The 23150-nt window shown below is 31.1% G+C and overlaps 1 protein-coding gene and 1 long non-coding RNA gene across 8 annotated transcripts; both read right to left on the bottom strand.

The window, feature by feature from the left end:
• Nucleotides 1-4748: 4748 nt before the first annotated feature.
• On the bottom strand, nt 4749-8219 carry LOC112766811 (uncharacterized). 7 transcript variants are annotated; one of them, XR_003184566.3, is made up of 6 exons: nt 7699-8219; nt 7453-7619; nt 6329-6406; nt 5531-5583; nt 5126-5212; nt 4749-5030 (listed from the first exon to the last, which is right to left on the bottom strand). It is a non-coding gene; the product is annotated as an uncharacterized lncRNA (long non-coding RNA). The 7 variants fall into 7 exon arrangements; XR_011875656.1 differs by having other exon boundaries at nt 7453-8219; XR_003184565.3 differs by lacking the exon at nt 7453-7619.
• An 8284-nt stretch (nt 8220-16503) lies between these two features.
• Nucleotides 16504-18591, bottom strand: LOC140180741 (protein MAIN-LIKE 1-like). The gene is made up of 2 exons (XM_072222031.1): nt 18040-18591; nt 16504-17412 (listed from the first exon to the last, which is right to left on the bottom strand). Exons 1-2 carry the CDS (start codon nt 18109-18111, stop codon nt 16504-16506), a joined length of 981 nt encoding a protein of 326 aa, XP_072078132.1. The 5' UTR covers nt 18112-18591.
• Nucleotides 18592-23150: the final 4559 nt, after the last annotated feature.

Genomic DNA, 23150 nt, shown 5'->3' with positions numbered 1-23150 from the left:
AGTATTAGACTATTATTAGTAGCCTACTCATAGTGTATTTTAGTGCCAAGATATCAAATAGAATTATTAATTTAGTTTAAAGAGATAAAAAATATTAAATTTGTTATTACTCAAAAAAATTTTACTATATATCAAATAATATGTTCATTAGTTTTTATTTGATTGTGAAAATTATTTAGATCATAATACTAATAGTATATCATAGGATTATTATTATTAATGTATTAACCGAATTTTAATATTTATTATTTATATATATTTAAAAATTATATTTGAGAATTATTCATAATAAATAATATTTTTAAATTTTAATAATTTATTAATTAGTTTGTACTTATTATACCATATATTCAATAATTTATTAAAAAAAATATTAATATAATAAATAAAAATTTTTAAAAAAATATTATTTAAAGAATAGGAACAAATAAACCCCTAACCAATTTAAATTTAGAGACAATTAGGTCCTGTCTATTTTTGAACCTGACACGTCAATATTTTTTTTTTAGAATTGACGAAAAAATATCCACAGAAATCGCGTTGGGTCACGAAAATAAAGAATAGAGATCAAAGTAAAATATTTTTATGGTGAGAGATCGCATTGTTATTTTAAAAAAGAGACAGGAGTCGGATTGATAAATGACTAAATTAAACCATACGATTTCAAATAGTCGGAATTGAAGTATATAGAACAAAACTGTATAATCAATATTTTTTACTTGGGCAACAGTAATAAAGATATGTTGGTCTACAACTCTCTCATAGAATCAATGATAGTATGATTGGGTTTGAACATTGAAAATTGAGATTATTCTCAAATAGTTGTATTTGACCAGTTAATTTATTATAAAATTGCTAAAGTGTTAATAACAATGCATAGTGAAAAAAAAAAAGAAGAAGAAGAAGAAGAATTGTGATTTTAATTTGTGAATATTGTGATGGACGGTAAGCTTAACGAAGAAGTCTTGAGATGCTTGATTATTTGTGGGCCTAAAACTTGGTCATTCAGTTTGACTGACCAGTGATCATAGTGCACTACAAGACTTTTCCAGCTGTTTATAAAATATATATTTATAAAAATTAAAATAACGCACACTTTAATATATTTTACTAAAATATTCATTAATAATAATTATAATTATATATATAAATTAATGATAATTATTTAATTAGTTTGAATAGTAATTATTCTAATAAATTTTATTTACTTTTAATATTTTATCAGATAATATAAATATTTTCATTTGTTAAAAAATATTTAAATTATTTATATATTTCATGATTAATAAAATACTAAAAATAAAAGGAATTTATTAAAAAGGAATAAATATGTTATTATTATTATCATCATCATTATTTAAATCAACCACTACAAGAAAATAGAGTTATTTTAACATTTTATTTTTTAACACCATAATTAAATGTCAAAATTAATATATATTTTTGACAAATATCACAAATGTCAAATTTTTTATGTTTTCTTGATGAATAATTTGACCGTAGAAAATTACTCCTCAATTTTGATATTCATTTGTTTTCAATTTACTCCACTATTTTTCTTCTTCTTTGGGCTCTGTTAATTTTGACATCACACTGCTCTCAGTTTAGGATTATACTACTCATTCTTTATCTTCAAAATCTCAATTTATTCTTTAGTTTCAAGATCTCATTTCATTCTTTGTTAAAATTTTTTGTTGAAAATATTTTATAGTCAATAAGTGTCAAAATAAATAGTATTTTTGACAATTAATAAGTATCACAGAAAATATGTTCTCAAAATTTTCTAACAAATTATTTTTGACAGCCAATATTTATCAAAATAAGATTTAAATTTTTTTCACAATCACTTATATGTTAAAAATACTATTTTTGACAAAATTTTTATTAACATATTTTCATAGTTAAAATAGTGTCAAAATTTATTTTTTTGACAAATTTTAATTTTTTTTATACATTATAACCCTCAAAAATAATCTATATTGTTGTAGTGAACCAAACAATTATCATTAATTTATACATAATATATAATATAATAAATAACAAATCATATGCGCAAATAAATCGAATATATATATATGGAAGAGGCGGAAGAGAAATTTAATTATCCAAAGTGGATGAGGATATAATCCTTATATTCCGGAATAACTTTTCAATGTAATGTCTAATCAAATTTGGCTTGGCGTAGTGCTAGCCAAATTATTTCGAGATTAAAAATTATCCTATTCTAAATAGTTTTTAATAATTCCAATTCTAAATATATATTAAAAAGAACCTCTCTTTATTTCCAAAGCAATAATGTTTTACTTTTTCTGGGTTTAGGGGCTATCAAATTTTTATTAATTAGATAAAAATAGAATTTTATACATCTTTTTATGCTCAAGACTGTACAAAATTCGAAGGATGAATATTAAAGATTTAAAAAAAATGTTTTGATACTATATTAAAAATGAAGTATTTAATATATAATTTAACTCCAAAAACTAGCTTGCATATTAAGAATCATGACATGTTTATAAAGATTATCAATTTTATTTTTAGACAATAATATGTAAAACTTTATAATTATATCTAAGTTGTGGAGAATTGGGTCAAATTTAAATGATTCTGATATTTCTTTTGTTTCATTTTTTTTTTCCTGTCTCTTTCTCCCCTCTCTTTTGGTATTGGTTGAAAGACTTGAAGTGTTGAGCCAAAAGTACGTCGTCACATGACAACGTTAAAATGGAAAAAAAAGTTAGTTGGTGTTCACACTTACTTCAGACTTTGGTCAAATAAATTAAACGGAATCTTCGAATTAATTAATCAATATTGCTCAGTTTTCTTTGGCATCTTGTCTTAACTTTAACTGGAACAATCACAATCTATCTCATATTCTCATGTTTATATATCTTATTTTCGACTATAGAATGGTTGAAAATGTACGCTCTCAATGATATATTTTAAAAATATAATAATAATTTTTTTAAATATTTTTAATGTATTTAATATATTTAAAACGTAAAAAAATATATTAATTTTTATAAAATATTTTTTTATGATATATTTAACCGATTTTTTTTATAACACAAATTAACAAAACTCTAATTTAAACTTTATCTATCTAATTTCGTTCAATTTTCTAATTTATTCATAATAGCTCTAGTTACTAGTTGAAAAATAATAGAAATATTAAAAAGATAATAAAAAAAATAGTTTAAATAGTCTAAATTTATTTTATTTAATATTTATGAATTTTAATAATAATTAATAAATGTTAAATTAGATAAATTTAAATTATTTTTTATTAATTTTTTTTGTTATCAATTTTTTTTTTTTTAAATAATGGTATCAAGTTTCATTGTCGGTTTCATTGTGTCTACATCATTTTGTAGTTGGCATTACAATGATGCTTATCCTATTAACTCTTTTATCACTTTGGAATATATAGCACATGATTTATTTAATTTCATCCCTCTAAAAGTTTTTTCCTATCTCTTCATATATTTAGTCAAATCCAGCGTATGGTGTGGTGAAACTTAAGAGGAACGAAGTTTAACTGTTAAAGTTATCGGATAAAAGACAGTGACACAATTGAAATTTACTGTGAAAAAACCAAGAACAGCGATGTTAATTAAGGAAAATAACCCATCAAGTTCTGCATTTTGAGAAAGATGCATGATAAACGTGTTCTTTGATTGAATCATTAATAATAAGTGGATGTGGAGGGGTGAGAATTGAACATAGTCAAAAAGTCAAAACTCGAATCTAGTCCAAGCCAGAAAGCTATGTAAAAGACAAAACGCAGAACTTGATGGGTTATTTTCATTTCTCTAATTCTCCTTAAACTCTTAAAGCTTTTCAAAAACACATTATGTGGACTTCTAATCTCAATTACTTTTCCATTTAGTATATATTATAATTCGGTAATGCTGGAGATAAAAAACAATCGGTACGGTCCAAATAATTTGAAAATTTGAAGTTATTTTATTTAATATTTATTTATTAAAGAGTATATTAAATAAAATAAAAAATAATAAATTTTAATAATTTTTTATTAATATTAATAATATTAGAAAAAACATTAATAATTAGGGTTACTGCAATAATTATTAATTCCGTTGCTAAAATGAGAATGATATGGTCTTCCCATCGATCACACTTTGTATATATAGAGCATATGAACTAATTAATTAGGGTTATTTACCTTTTTTTGAAGTGATGGAAACATCCACTACCTATAAAGTATAGACATTTTCTGAGTTATCGTGTCTACGTGTTAGATACATTTCAGACGCGATATTCACCGATACTCGTCTGACGTGTGTGTCTGCTGTGTCCAAACCGTATCTTAATACTACAAGACGAACGGATAATTGCGGCGGTTTATTTTCCAATCTGCGGCGGTTTTGAACCGCCGCTAAACAAGATGCCAGCGGAACGGCATCCGCAGTGCATAAAGACGCGGGGATTACATTTTGCGTCGATTAGATTAGTGGCGGTTAAAACCGCCGCTATATTACGAAGAGTGATTTCTCCCACATATTTGCGAAGTTCCTTAACCGCTGCAATTTGCTGCAGCGTTTTTTATGAAATTTATTTGCAGCGGTTTTAAACCGCCGCTATTTGTAGCTCCTATTTCTTTTTAAAAGATACTATTTTAGTTTGTTTTCTTTTATTAACCTGGAAATATTTTTTAGAGTATTTTTTTATTTTAAAAATCGTATCGATCTTCTCTAAAAGTCTAAATTGATGCCGAGAACTCATGAATATTTAAAAGCAAAACAAATTAATATATTTATTTTAATATCAATAGAGTATTTCAATAGTCACAAAAAAAAAGTAAAGTATTTGGCTGATAAAAAATGCTGCATAGTTAACTTAAACAAAACATATACTGTAAAATAAAATATCATATATATCCTAATTTCTATTTTCGGCCATGTCCATCCAAAGAATTCATCCGTGCAGCGATGTCTGATGGTAGCTCCCATCTTGTTGTTGGATCAGATAACTTAGCACACTCTCTATTGTCTGCCTCTTTGTTTTTTCTGCTGCTACAAAAAAACGAAAATAACTTAGCATATTAGATTAGATAACTTAGCACAATTTTATTTAACCAAAATAACTTAGCATTATTTTATCTAACCAAAATAACTCTGCATTTTGTCAGCTATTTCAGTACACCTTGCCATCTTTAAAATTGTCTAGCTGGCCATTTTCAAAACACCAAGTCCTACATTGTAAATCAGGGAAAAAACATACTTGACATAAACATAGCTAATTTATACAATTGATAATAGCTATGTGCCTAAAAAAAATCAAAGAAAGAAAATAGTTGATAAAATCTATGTGAATAATGAAAGTTATGTACTAGAATGAAAACAGGCTTGAACAATAGCCTTAGGGCATCGAGCATGATCTTAAATGAATTCATCCACAATTGATAGATACTAAAATTAAAGATCTGACAAACATCTACTAAAAAAAGATTAACTAATCAACAAATGAAAACTTTAAACAAGAAAAGAAAGATCTGACAAAAATATTTTACCCACAAAGACAATCTTCAAGTAGCTCTTGATTGTTGGTTCCAAGTGGAAGCATCTGCCACAATAAGAAATTCAATGTATAATAAGTTAGAAAGAGTTACTGGTTTTACCTATCAAATTATCTTAATAAAGTCAAAATAAAATTAAGATAGTCAAGTCCCTTTGTAAATAACACATATCACACCAAGTAATAAATTGAATAATTAAAGAAAGTATATTAATAAAATATATTTTTTAAGGCATCCTAGTATGGGTAGAAATGCTTTAAACCAGATAGAGTATTGTGAACCATCCAAAATGCTTTAAATCAATTAGCAAAGCCAAAGATATAATAAATCAATTGAATGGAAAAATAAAAGGTTAATAGCAAAATATAATTGAAGTAGCTATTTGATCTGGAAGCCTTTACGAATAGCTGTTACACTAGATTCCTCAGGAGCCAATAAAAATTGATCCTTCAACTGATTTCTATCCAGTGAAAAAAAAATTTAAGCAATACAGCACAAGAAATTCAAAAATAAGCAGTACATAAAAAAGTTTATCTACCAAACAAAAAAGAGATTTTTAAAGTAATGTTTCAAAAGAAAGAGTATAGCAACAACAAAAACCAAGCTGAATATCCTTCAAAAGGTTCTATAACAAGTACCGTTTTCAGGGTATGTCATAAGATACATACAAATCACCTAATATTAAAGTACAAGAGAGTGGAAGTAATGTTGTCTCCTTTTGACCATCATATGCATGTTATATTTAGAACTCCCATAGAAATTAATGAAGTTAAATTAAGCCAATGTATATACCAACTGCTTCACCCGGTCGTTGACCAGAGGACAAGTGGATGAGTAATTTAAACCAGAAAAAAGTCCCCACAACATCCCCTGTTGCATATATTTTTATTAGTTTCAATCCCAATAGTACATATTACAGAAACAGCAAGGATGTAGGCAAATATTTATGAAATTTCAATTTGCTTCACTTCTAACAAGCACTAGAGATATATAATTGAGAAAAATAATTGCAGATTTCAATTTTCAGTACCATGTAGAAGAAAACTAATCACATTTAAATTTGTTAGTCAATTTTCTTTTTCTATTCTTTTCTAAGATAACAACACCTTTGTGTCTCTATGTCATCCAAAAATATAATGAGACATCTAAATTCATCCTTGGTCGAACAATCAACATAAAGCTCAACACAAAAAAATTCAAAGAAAAAGGAATAAAGTTTCAACCAATTCCTTAATTGAACTATCCTCACAAAGCCATCTGAAATATGTTCATACTTTTTCTTATAAAACCGACTGTGAAGACATCCCCATCAAAGACAAGAGATTGAGCTGGTAGGCAGATTAGTTGTACAGACTGATGAAGCTTGGAAAATTAAATACCAAGGAAAAGAGGTAATTAAGTCATGAGAGGATGTGTCAAGAAACAATAAAAGATAATACCACAAACCAATTCTATCCACTTTTGTAAATCAACTAAAAATCAACATATTCGAGAGTGGAAAGTCTTAGGTAACCCTTACTGAAAAGAAAAATCACTTAGAATGGTTTGATCAAATATGACCAACAGAGGGTCCAATGAGAAAATGGGATTAATGGAAAAATATTCCTATTAAGAGTCAAGGATAAGAAGATATCATTAGAGAAGATTACGTTCCAAATTTTAAACATGTTCTGAACTCTTTACAAAATTTATTTTTGGATAGTAAAAGATGGTGTCAATTTATCAATGTTAGTTGGCTTCACTAGTAGATAAAGTTGTTTTTGTTATTTGGTTAATATAAATATTTTTTGAAGGGTAGATAGGTTAACTGCAAAGGAAATAAAAATTTGCAAAATCTAGATGAAAATCTTATAACCAATAGCAGTAGAAAATAAACTGCATAAACCATGCCTAACGGATTGCTGATTGACAATTACCACTCTATTAAACAAACTGTTGAAGCAGTCAACAAATATTCACAAGAGCTAAAATATCATCATTATTTTCTAAATCACGGAGACTGGCTTCACGACGATGACGGAGACTGGGATGCCAACAGCTCCAAGCATGACTTAGCGACGTCGAGGAGAAGACATATACAAATCTTGAGAAAAATAGGATTCAAATTTTGTAAGTGATCAAGAATGAAAACAAGAAAGAAAGAGCAATGTGGAAGAACAAACCAGTGACAGGAAGAGGCCGATAACTCAGATTCGCGCATGGTGGAGGAGAGGGGAACGGCCGACGACGGTGAGAGGAGGATGTTTGGGCAGCTACGCAACTCAAAGACGGCACAGACGTGCACGGGAGAGCAGATAACAGGGGTGAGTTACGCACACCGTGAATGAGGGATCAGGGGTTTCACGTACTGTAGAGTAGAGGGGAACGGTCGACAGCGGTGAGAGGAGGTTGGGTCGGCAGCCACGCGACTCCCCGGTGGAGCATAGAACAGGAATTCGCCGCTTCTACTCTCCTTTCACGGGTTCTCCACTATATATTTTGGGTAATCTGAACTGATTTTGGGAGAAATCAGTATATTGGGTTAGGGTTAGCGGCAGGGCTTCATAGAATCGACGCTAATTCAAGTTGATTCTGCGTCACATTGAAGTGATCGGATGCCAATCGCGGCTATCTTGACAAATTACAGCAGATGGAGAAGCCGCAGGTATTTTGCCGCCGCTATCCTCCGTGTTTTCTGTAGTGTAATAAAAAATAAAAAATTCTTCTCCGGACACATTTGGACACACCTAAATACCATCACGTGTGAGCGTGTCTAGTCTTATTCTTAACATATATTCTTAAAATAAATTTAGATATAGTATATATTATTATTTATTATAACAAAAAATATTTTAAATACTTGATATAATTAAAATAAGATATTAAAAATAATTAAAAAAATTAATTTATATTTTAATATCAGTAAAATATCAAAATATCATTACGATTTATCTAAAAGATACTTTATATTTTATATGTATCAGTATCCCCGTATCTTATAAAATTTTAAAATTCGCGTGTCGGTGTGTCCCGTGTCGTGTCGTGTCTCGTGTCCGTGCATCATAGTCCACTACTAGTGTATTCAATCACGAGGATCCTAATATTAGATATTAAGTTTGTTTTTTTTCCTCTAAACAAACAAAAGAAAGAAAAAGCAAAACACTTACCTTAAATAGGAAGTAGTGATTTATCAGATATCATCACAAAACTCAGACCAAATAGCATGACTAGGATTATGCTTTGCTCTATATCTAGCTATTTAGTCTGCAATTTTGTTGGCTTTTCGGACTATCCATTCAAATTGAACCAACTAAAATCGGAACAGAAGCTCTTAAATCTTGTTAACTAAATCAACAACATCAAATGAATACCTACTAGTAGAATCATGCATAAGATGTAAAATGTTAAGATAATCCATTTCACACATAATATCTCTCAATCCACAATTACAAACTAAAACAAGACCCTTCCAAAATGCAAAAGGGGAGTGCTAGGGGAACAATGAAAATTTTGAACAACATGAACAATCACCAATCAAATGAAAATACACTACACTCTAATTTAATGCTACTAATTAAATTTACTCTTTTAACCCTATTAATTCACATTGTTTACACATTGTTCAAAAATCTTGTTAGTTACCTATACTTTTCCAATGCAAAAAGCTCACATCTTATAATAGATCGGGGGGAGAGCTTCCAAAACAACTCGAAATTCAACCACCATTAAAATCTCTAAGGAAAAGTATAGGGAGACAATGAGAATATTAAACAATGTGAACAATAGATATGTCGGATGTTCAATTCAATAGGTAGCAAATGATTATGTTAATTATTCTTAATTGGATGATTTTTTTATTCGATTTACTCATGCACAATTAACAATGGCTGGATGTTCAATTCACTAGGTGTGCGGATGGTTATCCTAATGTTAAGGTTTAGGAGGTAATTTGGGGTGGAGTATTTTTTTACTTTATTGGGTCAATTCTAGAACCCATTATTCATATTGTTTAGAAAAGTCATTGTCTACCTATCAAAACTGAATCTTTAATTATATAACCAAACCCAGCCAAATTCAAATCAGAAAACAAACTTACATCACATTTAACTTTAAAAGTTGTACCTACTAGTAGTTTCCAGTATAGGCGATTCTTGAAAATTCTAAAAGAAGTGCTTCTACTTAGAAATAACTTTAAATCACTGGCGGTTATTCTAGCTAAAACAACAACTTTGTGATTTATCTATTGATTTTTAGTATTAAGAATGTCATTACACTGGTGTCTTCATATTCACCAAAGACCTGCCCAAAAAATGCCTCATTATTAGGCATGACTTTATGAAACCAATCTTTAAAAGTGATATCTGCCATCGAGTCCATAATAAAAGAGTTTAATATTTATCGAATTACTTTAGATTTCATACAGTCTCTAAAATAATATTTAATTATTTTCTGAACCTCGTTATATCTCGAACACATATCTAAAAAAGTTAAATGACGTCGAAAACAATTATCTTTTCTATTAAGTTACTATATTCGTGAGAAAATTACCTTTCATATATTATTGTATTATATATATATATATATATATATATATATATATATATAGCTGATTCCGATTAAGCTCTCAAAAGATTAAGATAAGCCTTAAGATACAGACCGAATTCCTCTAGATTATTAAAATCTAGTTAGACTTATAAACTATTTTTAGCAAAGGAACAAGCGTGAGACTCTATCTCTGTGCTTCATCCTCATACATAGGGCTTGTTTGACTATAGAGATTGGGGTCAAGAAGAAAGTGACAGGGAGGTGGCGGGTGACGAAAGCGGTGTCGTTGCCGCTGACGGTGAAGGGGTGCCTGCATGGACGTCTGCAGATAGTTGGGCAGCGTCGGCTGGTGTTCTGGGCGGCGGTGGCTGGTGTTCTTATCGACGTCAATGTCAGACCGAGAAAAGGAAAAAAAAATAGACGGAAGAAGGGAGGTTACTGTATATATAACTGCATCATTTATAAATTTTTATTTTTTATTTTTTAAATTCAAAATGCACATTTATTAAAAATTAATTAAATTGATTATCATTTGATTTTTTTTAATTTTATTGTTCACATTATTCATTAAATTTATTTTCTTCTTATATTTTTTTAATTTATTATTATTTTTAAAAAATGGTCAAAATTAAGTACGAGTATTTAGAAATACTCAAATTAAACATATAAAACGTAACTATTAAATAAATTATAGTTTTATCGGCATAATCTATATTTTATTTTTTTGAGTATAGCATGATTTTTTTTTGTCAATTCAACAAATTAAAAGCTAATTCATTACGAATTAAAATTTTATTTAAAAATTTGTCATTAAATAATAAATTATAGTATATATAAAATAAAATTTAAATTTATAATATTTATTTAAATAGATTAATAAATTAACTATTAAATCAATTTAAGTTGATTTTGGATATAGTATAGCATGTTGGTGGTATGTGATTTGTCATTTGTCACATGTTCTTCTTTTGGTGTGTGGGCCAATATATATAGTATAGTGCTGCCACTGCCTTGTGACACGTTGCGTTCATCAACTGGAACATGAGAATCTTGGAATTCCTTTGACCTTCTTTGCTAGCCGACTCGCTCTAAGATGGATAGGTCATAGAATGGTAACTATTCCAACGATAATGTCAAAAATATTTTTTTATAATAGTTTTTATTTAAAAAATATAATTTTTTTGTTTGATTATATTTTAATTAAAAGTAATATTTTTATAATATATAAAAATTAAGTTCTATAATTTATCATTTAATAATTAAAATGAAATATATAATATAATATAAAATTATTGATCATTTTATCAATAAAATTATTCATAGCAAATTAAAATTTATTATATATAATATAAATGTATTATTATTAGATTTTGTTAGATGATAAATAAGTTTTTAACCAAGATACAGCTAAAACATATATAACACTTTCAGACATTAGTATCACATGTACATTTTAAATAGAGATATCACTAAGAAAGACAAAAAAAAAAAAGAAGCAATAATCTCGTAAGAAAATGCAGCAAAAATTGTGAATGGTAATATGTTGATCATTTTGAACTTTTGATGGAAAATTATAAAAATATACAAAATATAATAATTTCTTCTATTTGTATGTTTTCTATCAATTCTTATACAAAATTTTATATAATATGAATATAAATTATACTAATTTATATGTGTAAAAATCAATAAAATGCTAAACATTTAATCAATTGTAAGAAAAAAAAATGTTTTCAAGTTTCTAAAATTCTTGTTTACAATGTGTTCATACTTCATACTTAAAAACTACAATTTCTCAGAATAAAAAAAAAAACTATAATTTGACGTCATAAAACAGGCATACGTCAGCGTAAAACACTGGATTTACATAATTACCCTTTTCACAAATATTTATTTAATTAATTTATATCCAAATATTTGAAAGAAGAGTGGTCTATTTAAGTAACTAACTGCCTCTTCCCTCAGCTAAGCATAGAGTGATAGAGTCATAGACACAAAAACAGAGAAGAAAAGAAACAGAGAAGAAAATAGAAAACAGAGGAGTGAGGTGAGGCACGTGAGGCACGTGAGGCGGCCATAATGGAAGCTGAAAAGAAAGAAAAGGGCACTGAAAATTCGGTTAGTAGCCAGATAACGGCGCCGGCGGCGGCGGCGCCGCCATGGCATATACCAAAGCAAGGTAGCGTCTTCCCCGTAAAAAGACGCTCCGTCAAGCAAATGATCGCTACCGTCATCATCGCCGGCGTCACCAACAAAAACAACGCCGTACACCCTTCACCTGATGATCACGTCTGATCTCATTATTAATGGAGTTACATTTTCTTTTTTTGGTTCTTGGCTTTTTGTTGTATTGTATCAAGTATGTTCCCATGTTATAACTATAAACGTGAAAGTAAGAATGAATAAAATGAATGTTTGTGTTGAAAGGACGTGCGTTCTATCATCTTCTTACTCTATTTTCTTTGGGGATTGTATCCATTGTTGCGCAACTGGAGAATTTTTTCGATTTCCATTTTCTGAGCACACCACAAAAACCATATCTTGATCCAAAAACAGAGCATAGCAACAGTTGTACTATAAATACTACTCTTAGTAGTAACCTTAATCTTATCTAGTCTATAGACTTGTGTTTATCCATGGGAAATACTGAGAGAGGAATATAAAAATATAAAATTGTGTTTAAGAGATAAAATAAAAATAAAAATATTATGTTTAAAATATTAAATTAGTGTATTTTGTGTTTATTTTAATAAAAATAATACAAAAATATTAACAAAAAATATAATTTTTTTTATTTTTTATTTTTATTAATTTTATAATTATATTTTTTATTATTATATTTTTTTCTTAAACTTTTTAATAAAAAAAGAATAAATTTTATTTTAATTTATTATTAAATAAAATATAAAAATATTAAATATTAAATATTATTTTTTTTTAATGTTTTATTTTATTTTATTTTCAGAATCATACCCAACTTAGTATACTTCTACGGGGACTTTTTAGTCAATTTCCATATTTTTAATATATTCTTAAAGGAACTAGTTTGATTACCTTAAAAAAAAGAAAATCATTCATAGTACAAAGATATGCTCCAACGAGATTGCAGGAAATCAATGCAGTTTTTTTTATCTCAACAAGACAACAACTCCCAATCATATCATAGATGATGCTCGCCTCATCCTTTTTTTGTGGGTATCGAATTTGTAATTTTTATTGTGATTTTTTAATGATATTGTAATTTTTTTTATGATACTACTCTTTTTAAAAGTTTAAATTAATAACAGGAGTTATATAAATTATTATATTTCTATCATATTTATTTACGCAAGAGTCACTTTTTTAGAGTTTACATGAATTTTTACATGTTTTTCTTTAATGACTTATACCAAATCTTTTCTTTTGGATCACAAAAATTCAAACTCTAATTCCTTAGATTATAAAAATTATAAAATCATATTATAAAATCACTTTTTTTTCAAACTCTTATTAAACTAAATAAAAAGAAATAATACGAAGGATATATCAGTAACAACATTTGTTCAACCAAATTTATAGTAGATTTTTCATTCATCATTGAATGCCACTTTGCGTGAACAGGTTGTATCTGCACTCGTCATCACATATCACAATCATATTCATATGGGAAAAAAAAGAAAATTTGTAGTAATTTTTGTTTGTATTATTTTTTAGGTATAAAAGATATTTTTATTTTATTTTATTTTAGGGCAAAAAACCATATTAAGCCACATGCAGAAAAGTTTAACCAAAATACGCCAAACAGAAATTTGTTTCAGCAATAAGCCAAGAGGCATTTTTATATAAATCGAACCACCAAGGTTCGAACTGTATTAGCTAGTAATTCGAACCAAGTTGGTTCGAACTAGTATTGGAAAATTTTGAATAATTCGAACCGGATAGGTTCGAACCAAGAAAGCATGTAATTCGAACCTGGTTGGTTCGAATTATGTGGAGAGAGCTTGGTTGTAGTAATTCGAACCAGGCTGGTTCGAATTACATGCTTTCTTGGTTCGAACCAACCTGGTTCGAACCAAAGAGAGGTTGATTGTAGTAATTCGAACCAGCTTGGTTCGAATTACGTGTATCATGGTTCGAACCAGGTTAGTTCGAATTAGTACGAATCAGAGCTCTATATAAACGCTGTAAACGTGAATTGCTCTCATTAGAGGACGTAAGATGGCTAGTGAGGAGGAGAGTTTTGCTGTTTTGGTACACCATAAAGGATCCATCAAGAGGAAAACTCGGTCCGGAGTGAAGTTCACAGATAAGAATCCTCTCTATATTGTGGTGAATCGAACGACAAGCTATGATGACTTGGTTAGAGCTGTGCTGATGAAACTTGGCCTGGAAGGTGCGAAGCGGATTAAGAAGTTTTTCTATCGCATTCCAGTCACGATCCTGCACGATACGGTGAAGTATGATTGTCTGACGATTGGTAGTGATGAGGACCTCCAAGTCATGTTTCTTTGTCGGAGACAGTTTCCGGAGGTCCGCACACCAGAGTTGCTGGCAAAGCTGGTTGATGTGGTATCCAGCTCAGGGGGTTCGAACCGGAATACCGCCAATGTAGCCACGGCAGCTGGCTCCAGTTCGATGGCTGCTGTGGCTTCTTCCTCCGTCCCAATTTACGAGCCAGCGGCCCAACTTGTCGCCTCTCCGTCATTTGCTGTTGATTTGAATGACGGCGTCCGCGACGAGGTAGGATCCTTTGATGTTCTGGCAAACGCTTTACAGGGCGTTCCACCGGTTGGCGTCGGAGACGGAGAATTGGGTGATCCTGATGAGGACGACGTTGAGCCCGAAACGATTGAGGACGATAGCGGGGACGAGGTTCAAGCGGCTGGGCCTGCATTGGCTGGCGGTGGTTCTAGCTCTGGCACACAGCAGTATCCACCATATTTTTCTTCTCTGGACCTGGACGCCATGACGCATGAGGTTGCGCTAGGTCACCCTGTTGGATTCGGAGCTAGAGATGCGGAAGGAAATGCTGGTCTCACAGAGTTCCAGGTTGGTCAGCAATTCCAGGATAAAGATGAGGCCCTGTTAAGTGTGAAGACTTACAGCATCCGGCGAGGGGTACAGTACAAGGTGGTGGAGTCCGATCACCGCCGGTATGTGGGCAAGTGTTCCGAGTTCGGGAATGGGTGCACATGGTTGATTCGGCTCAGTCTCCGGAAGCGGAAGGGCATTTGGGAGGTCAAACGGTACAATGGCCCTCACACTTGCCTGGCCACATCCATATCAAGTGATCACAGAAGTTTGGATCATTCTGTGATTTCGGCGTTCATTATGCCAATGGTCAGGGCTGACGCATCGGTTAGCATCAAGGTGCTCCTCAACGCCACGGCAGCGCATTTTGGTTTTAGGCCGACTTACAGGAGGGTTTGGATGGCGAAGCAGAAGGCCGTTGGCATCATCTACGGTGACTGGGATGAGTCATACAGCGAGATACCTAGGTGGGTGTTGGGTGTCCAGCTGACGATGCCTGGTACTGTTGCGGTCCTCAGGATGAGCCCGGTTCTAGTTGGAGGACAAGTTGACGAGTCTCAAGCTTATTTCCACAGACTTTTCTGGACTTTCCCTCCGTGCATCGAGGCATTCCGGCATTGCAAGCCGCTAGTCAGCATTGACGGCACACATCTATATGGTAAGTATGGGGGAACGTTGCTCATTGCGATTGCACAGGACGGGAACTCCAACATTCTACCTGTCGCATTCGCACTAGTAGAGGGTGAGAATGCGGAGTCGTGGACATTCTTTCTCTCGCATCTACGGCAGCACGTGACCCCGCAGCCCGGTCTGCTGGTTATATCGGATAGGCACAACGGTATCAAGTCTGCGCTTGAGGCCCCGGACGGAGGTTGGTTACCACCATCTGCGTACCGTGCATTCTGCATACGACACGTAGCGGCTAATTTCGCCCTTACCTTCAAGGGCAAAGACGCTAGGAGGCTTCTCGTGAATGCAGCGTACGCGAAGACTGAGGTTGAGTTTGATTACTGGTTAGATCCACAAGGATACGGACGAATATGGATGAGGCAAATCCAAACAGGCCAAAACGGTGTGGCCTTTGTCGCCAACCCGGACACACTAGACGTAGATGCCCACAGGTAGTAGGATCGTCTCAGACAGGGCGAAATTAGTTTCCATGATGTTATTGTTAGTGTTGTTTACATTTAAGTTGTCTTGTTAGATGCATTGCTTGACCACGAATGTACCTTGTTGAGATTAATGCATTGAACTTTGGTATTTGTGAGTAGTAATGAATATGTTGTCTTTCATTAGAAGTTATGCTACAAGACTCGTTCATCCTCATTTTAATAACTAAACGAAATCATTATATATTATCATGTTTCATTTAATACAAATAGTTAGGAACAACATACATAAACAGAGCACTACATAACAAGAAAACTAATATACTAATATCTCGGACCCTTCTCGCTACCGGAAGGGTTGTAACCTGCCCATCTGCACCATACACATGAGTTACATATACTAATATCTGTGTTAACATTATGCAATAGAGTATTAACATACACGCAATTCTCTAAGTCATATTGAAAAAGAATAGGCCCAGTATAGTACCTAGACGCCAACGGCCAGCTGAACGTCTCATATCCTGCAGGCCGAAACTGAGGAAACCGCCAAAAGATCCAAGACTGCAGTAGCTGGAGCGGGCCCGCTAACTTCACAACATGTCTGTTTGCCACCCTGCACATGCACCGGTACAACCAGGCCAGTGCTGCCGAACCCCAGCTGTACGTACCCAGCTCCTCCAGCCTCGCTACATAGGGAAGCCATCTAATGTGAATCCGGTTGCCAGACTTGTCCGCAAACAACTGCGTGCCTAGCAACATCATGATGTACGCACGGACATATCGACGAACAGTGTCATCATCTGCATCCTCAGGGCACTCACCAAAGGTCTCCTGAAACCAGCTGCAGTTCACTGCGTACTTCTGAACCTGACTGGGAGGAGGTATAACTCCAAGCAACTCCTGGAACCAGACCCAGGGTGGACGGCCTCCATCGATGTATATATGGAACTCTGACAGGCACCCGCTCACGTAACGGCCATCGACTGGCAAACCCAGCTGGTATGCCACGTCCTGGAGTGTGATCGTGCACTCTCCGAACGGCATATGAAAAGTGTGCGTCTCGGGACGCCATCTCTCCACGAATGCACTGACGAGCGCCTCGTCTAGCCGGAACCACCGGTCGTTCAGCCTTGCAAGATGGTATAGCCCTGCCATCTGCAAGTATGGAACGTATCTGTCATCAAGACGCATGCCCTGCTGCCGCCTCATGCTCCTAATGCATCGCTCGGGCTGCGCATGAAAAGAACCGCATACTGAGATATATAACTACACAGGTTTTACAGTAAACCGGTTCACATAAACCGGTTCACAGTAAACCGGTCTACGTAAACGGGTTTACATAAAACGGTTTCCATAAACAGGTTTACATTAACCATTTTTCTAAATTAAACAGCATAACATTACATGAAGGATAACTAACTGGAAAAGAAACCCCTAAACCACACAACTAAACCGCTAGCATATACCACAATTACCGAGACCCATTAACAAGAAACAAATTCAATAAACCGGCTTACTTAAACCACCTAGCATTAAACAACTACCATAAACCACATAAAAAAACCGCTTGCAAAAACCGCTAACAAAAACCGCTAACATAAACCACCAACATAAACCACTACCAAAAACCACTGACTTAAACCACTAACAAAAACCACTACCCTAAACCACCACCCTAAACCACTAACATAAACCACTAACTTATACCGCTAGCTTAAACCACTATCATAAACCACCTACAAGATCCCCTCACCTAAACCGCCTACATAAACCACTAACATAAAGTACCATCTAACTAAGATACAAAACCACTAACGCACAAGTAACGCTAGGATCAAAAAAAATTTCCGTACTAACCTCGTCGTTGATGACCCCGGCTATATGAGCGACTCCGTCCAACCGATATAACCGTGCCGGATCGTCCTCCATCAGCAGACTCGTCCGTTCAGGTCTTTCTCGGAGAGAATCTGGGTCGTTTTCTCTGGGATTTTGTGGGGTAGGGGGGAGGGATAATGGTTCGAATGAGGGTGATTCGAACTCCTTTTATAGTCGAATCACACATAATTCGAACCAGCCTGGTTCGAATTATGAAGGAGTGCATTAGGAGTAATTCGAACCGACCTGGTTCGAATTACATGGACTCGAATACAAAGCATAATTCGAACCACCCTGGTTCGAATTATGTGTTATTGAAGTTCGAACCATACTGGTTCGAATTATGTATGGGAGAAGTTCGAACCATCTTGGTTCGAATTATTCAAAAACGTAGAACACTAAATCGAACCATCTTGGTTCGAATTATGAAGGAGTGCAATTCGAACCAGCTTGGTTCGAATTGTATTAAAATACACTTTGGCTCATTGCTGAAACGAAATTGGATTTGGCGCATTTTGGTTACAAGTTTCTTGCTCTGGCTCAATATGGTTTTTTGCCCTTTATTTTATTTTGTTCTTATTTATCATCAATCATTTTTATTACTAAAAATAAAAAATATATAAAAGATAAGTAAACAAAAATAGTATCTATATATATAATATAAAGTTTTGAAAAAATTAAATACATTGTAAAGATATAGTGGAAGTAACTATTCAAGTCTAATGAGAAAACTAATTGACTGAGTCAACTAAACACTTTAAGGATATAACTTTTGTTTATTTATTTAGAGTTCAAATATGATGCTTACCAATTGTGATTGGGGGGACAATTGGACAAAGGCTAACAGCTTTTGTTCCATCTTTAATGTATAAGCATCAAAACCCAAATAGAAGCCAAAGAATCTGGGGCCACTGGCTGTAATTAATAAAGAGAAACCATTTTGTTTCTTTCACAATCATATAAATAAATAGAAACATAAACTACAAAAAAGATAACCAAAGTGGTAATAATAATGCTTCATCGCTATATTCAAATTAGAAATTGGAATATTATTGGATCGCATTTGCTTATTTGAATATTTATCTTAACATGGTCAACTCAACTGTTTTGTCACATTATGAGTTATAGACTTATTTCTACTTTGCTTTATTTATAAAGAATTATTTTTATAAAGCGAAACATAAATAAAGAAAACGTGTATATTAAACTATACAGACTAAGTAATCCATGAATTATACATAAATATATAATCATCACATGCCAATCACAATAGTAACAGTAGTGGTTAAAATCGAATCAGACTATAATACATCTTATTAATATTATTGTAAATTATAATATATAAATATTTTTCATCACATAATTTATTTTTATTTAATTTATTTTTATTTTAATTATAAATTCACTCGTTTATAAATTGAATATATTTTTATTTAATATAATTATAAATTCACATATATTTTTAATAAATACTTATAATATATAATAATATAATAGATATAAACTAATTAATAAATTATTAAAATTAAAAAAAAATAATAATTATTTTAATATAAAAAAATAAAAATATTTATGATAGAGTAAAAATAATAAAATACTTATTTTTTATTCTATATTATTTTAGAATAATTTGTTTATTTTTAAAATATTAGTAAAAATATGTATTTTAAATTTTTGTCTATTTTATATTTTTTATTTATGTAGAATCAGTTCAATCAGTGACTCACCGATTAAATCAGTAATTCAATAACTCAAATAATCTGATCGATTTAATTATCGGTTCAGTTCTGATAACTATAATAGTACCATCATTGATCCTTTCGTCAACAATATAATCATAGTGGATTTAATATCGCTAGTTTTGTTAAAGAATCAAAGCATATCTATCGGTATGATATTTAATTTAGACTTTTGAGTTGGGCTAATTCTCTCCAACTCAATTAAGAACTAAAATAGTTAACGAATTAAAAAATTGAACGAGATACATAGAGCTACTATATAGTGCAATTAATAATGAAATATTAAAGAATTATTAACTAATATTTATCCCTTCAACTAACTATATATATTAGTTACCTTACTAGTAAATGTATTGAGTGCATTAATTTAAACATGATAATTATTGGAGATATAATTATATGTCTTTTTTTATTAATTTAATTTTTTAAAAATAAATAATTTAATGATATGATTAAAATTTTTATGATAAAAAGTTTAATATTCAGATTTTTTGTTGGCTTCAAAAATAAAAAATTTTAATATAAAAAAATTAATTTTGATACACTGATTATAATATATATAATATTTTACACATTTATCTAATTATATATATATATTTTGGATAATTATTCACACCATCAATATAAAAAGTAATTATTTTTACTAATGTAATGTTATATAATTAAATATACTTATAAAACTACCTCACACTAATAATATATTAAATAAAAATAAAAAATATAAAAATTTAAAATAAATTCTTGTGTAAAATAATATGGCAGATATATGATTATTTATGTATTATTTCTATTAAATTAAATTTTTGAAATAAATAATCTTATAATAATATTCTTTTTAATGTGTGTAGCTAACCTCACAAGGGCAAGTTATGACATGATCTATGTGAAGAGGTGTATGACAAATTGACAACGCGTTCTCCTAATTTTGATTTTGATTTTGATTTATAAAATATAGGTGTTACTATTCGAAAACATTCCATTATATTTCTTGGTCTCCTCAATTTTTCGGGTTGAATTTTTATCTTGAAAAATGGAAAAGGTTTTTTTGTTTAATTAATTATACGGATAACTATATATAGAAATACAAGATTTCTTTTTGTTTTTGTTTTTATATTTCCGTTTCTAAAATAACCTAATCAAATCACAGTCTAAAAAGAATAAAAAAATAGATTCCCTTCCCTTCCATGTTCAAACATAAGATCAGTCAATAAGATGAAAATTCAGGTACAGTTGACTTCACATGAAGTTAATAATCGAAAGTCATTAAATAATTTGACTGATTTGACTAAATTTTTATTTAACGACTCTTAACTATCAATTTCACGTCAAGTCGACTGTACTTGAATTTTTAACGGCGAATAATTATTACAAGTCCATGCATATAATCATGGCATTCTTGTGCGTTTCATCTTTAGAATGTTAGCGGTTGAAAGAGGCGTTATATGTATGCAAAGATTAGCTATTCCCTAACCTAAACACTACCAAAAAAGGAGCAGAATATGGCAGATTCCACCCCCACAACAAATGAGATAAAAGAACATCAAACGGTTAATTGCTACCCTACAATGACGTTTCCCACTTATCCATCAATCATCATCGTACTACTGTATTGGTACATGATGTATGGTATTACGTGTTATAGTATGATTTTTTTAATAAAAATAACATATAGCATTTAATTTTTATAGTTTAATAATTCTTTCGTTTGTAAATAAACTATAACTTGTTCATGGTCGTTGTTAGTGACAACGAAATATGGCATGCACATTCTTATCTGCTATGCAAATGAAATTAAATCATCTTCTTTTCTCTTTATTTTTATCTTCTTCTTACAAATGACTAATGTTAAATATATTTGTGTGAATGTGTATTTAAATATAGGATATTGAGAATTATTAGAATGAAGTCTCATTTGAATATCATATAAAATTTGTAATTGAGTTAAAAAATCTTATTAGAAAGAATAAAAAAGAGCAATTGAGAAAAAGATTTGTGTTTATTCAACTTGTATAAAATAATATAATATAGAAAGGTATTTATAAGTGTTATGAGAATCGAAATAATAAAGACGTAATATCCTATAATAAATATTCACATATGCTAAATAATTCTAATGAATGCTAATTGATCCTAATATATTCTAACATATCTCAAATTCAAGTCACAACTTGAGTTTGAAATTTATTTAAAAGAAAAAATAAAAAATAACTGCATAAATTGATGGAACAGGTGTAGAAGAACTGCTAGAAGGAGCATATAAACGGAACTGCCAGAAGAAAATGTAGACGAAACTGCCGGAAGAAAATGTAAACAGAGTTGCCGGAAGGAAGCGCAGACGAAACTGTCGCAAGAAAGCGCAGATGAAACTGCTTAAAGAGTGGCAAATTGTTGAAAAACAACGGAAAAGATGGCAAACTGTCGAAAAAGGTCAAAAAGATGACAAACTGTCCGAAAAAATGACAAACTACCGAAAAAGTGGCAAACTGCGAAAAGATGGTAAAATGGTGAAGGATGACGAAAAATATTTGGTTTCTCCATGAAAATAGGTAAGTAGCGGATGACAGTGGTGTTTAATTTATTAGACTCGAAAAGACATAAGACGGAGATGATAAGCTAATCGGTAAGATGAAAAAGTTAAAAGAGTGACAAAAAATAAAGAAAAATGACATAGAGAAAAAAGTGTGAAAAAAATACGGTGACTTTACCAGAAGAAAAATAATATTATCCTCTTCAAGGAGGATACTATGGTTCTTATACAATGTTTGAAAGAATAAGAGAGAGCAATAGAAAAAGAATTTGTATCTATTCAACTTGTATAGAATGATTCAATATAAAAAAGTATTTATATGTGCTAAAAGAATTGAAATAATAATGACGTAATATCTTATAATAAATATTTAGATATGCTAAATAATTCTAATGAATACTAATTGATCATAACATATTCTAACACTTAGAGACATTTGATATGAAAAAGATAGTGAATATCGGATACGGATTTTAAATAATTGTTGGAAATCAATGCTTTCGGTATTGAAATTTTTTACTTGAAAGCAATGAGCATGTTCAATAAACATGCAAAAATTTTACGTCAACAATTGATGGAGCAAGTTTTAAGTTGAATTTGAAAATATCAGAAAAAGTGTAAATTTTTCAATTCTATTTAGAAAACTCCATTTTATATAATGATAGTTTTAGAAGTTCAACATCATAGACACTACATTTTGTCCAGTATCTAAACTTTACTCCAGTTAATCATATAGAAGATAATTATGAGCCAAACAATAACTACGTAATGGAGATTGATGCACCTAGTGATACCAATGAGAATCTACGTTTATGCCTCGTAACTCA

This window comes from Arachis hypogaea, chromosome 17 (assembly GCF_003086295.3).
Source record: "Arachis hypogaea cultivar Tifrunner chromosome 17, arahy.Tifrunner.gnm2.J5K5, whole genome shotgun sequence".
Lineage (NCBI taxonomy): Eukaryota > Viridiplantae > Streptophyta > Magnoliopsida > Fabales > Fabaceae > Arachis > Arachis hypogaea.
This window is presented reverse-complemented; position numbering and strand designations above follow the sequence as displayed.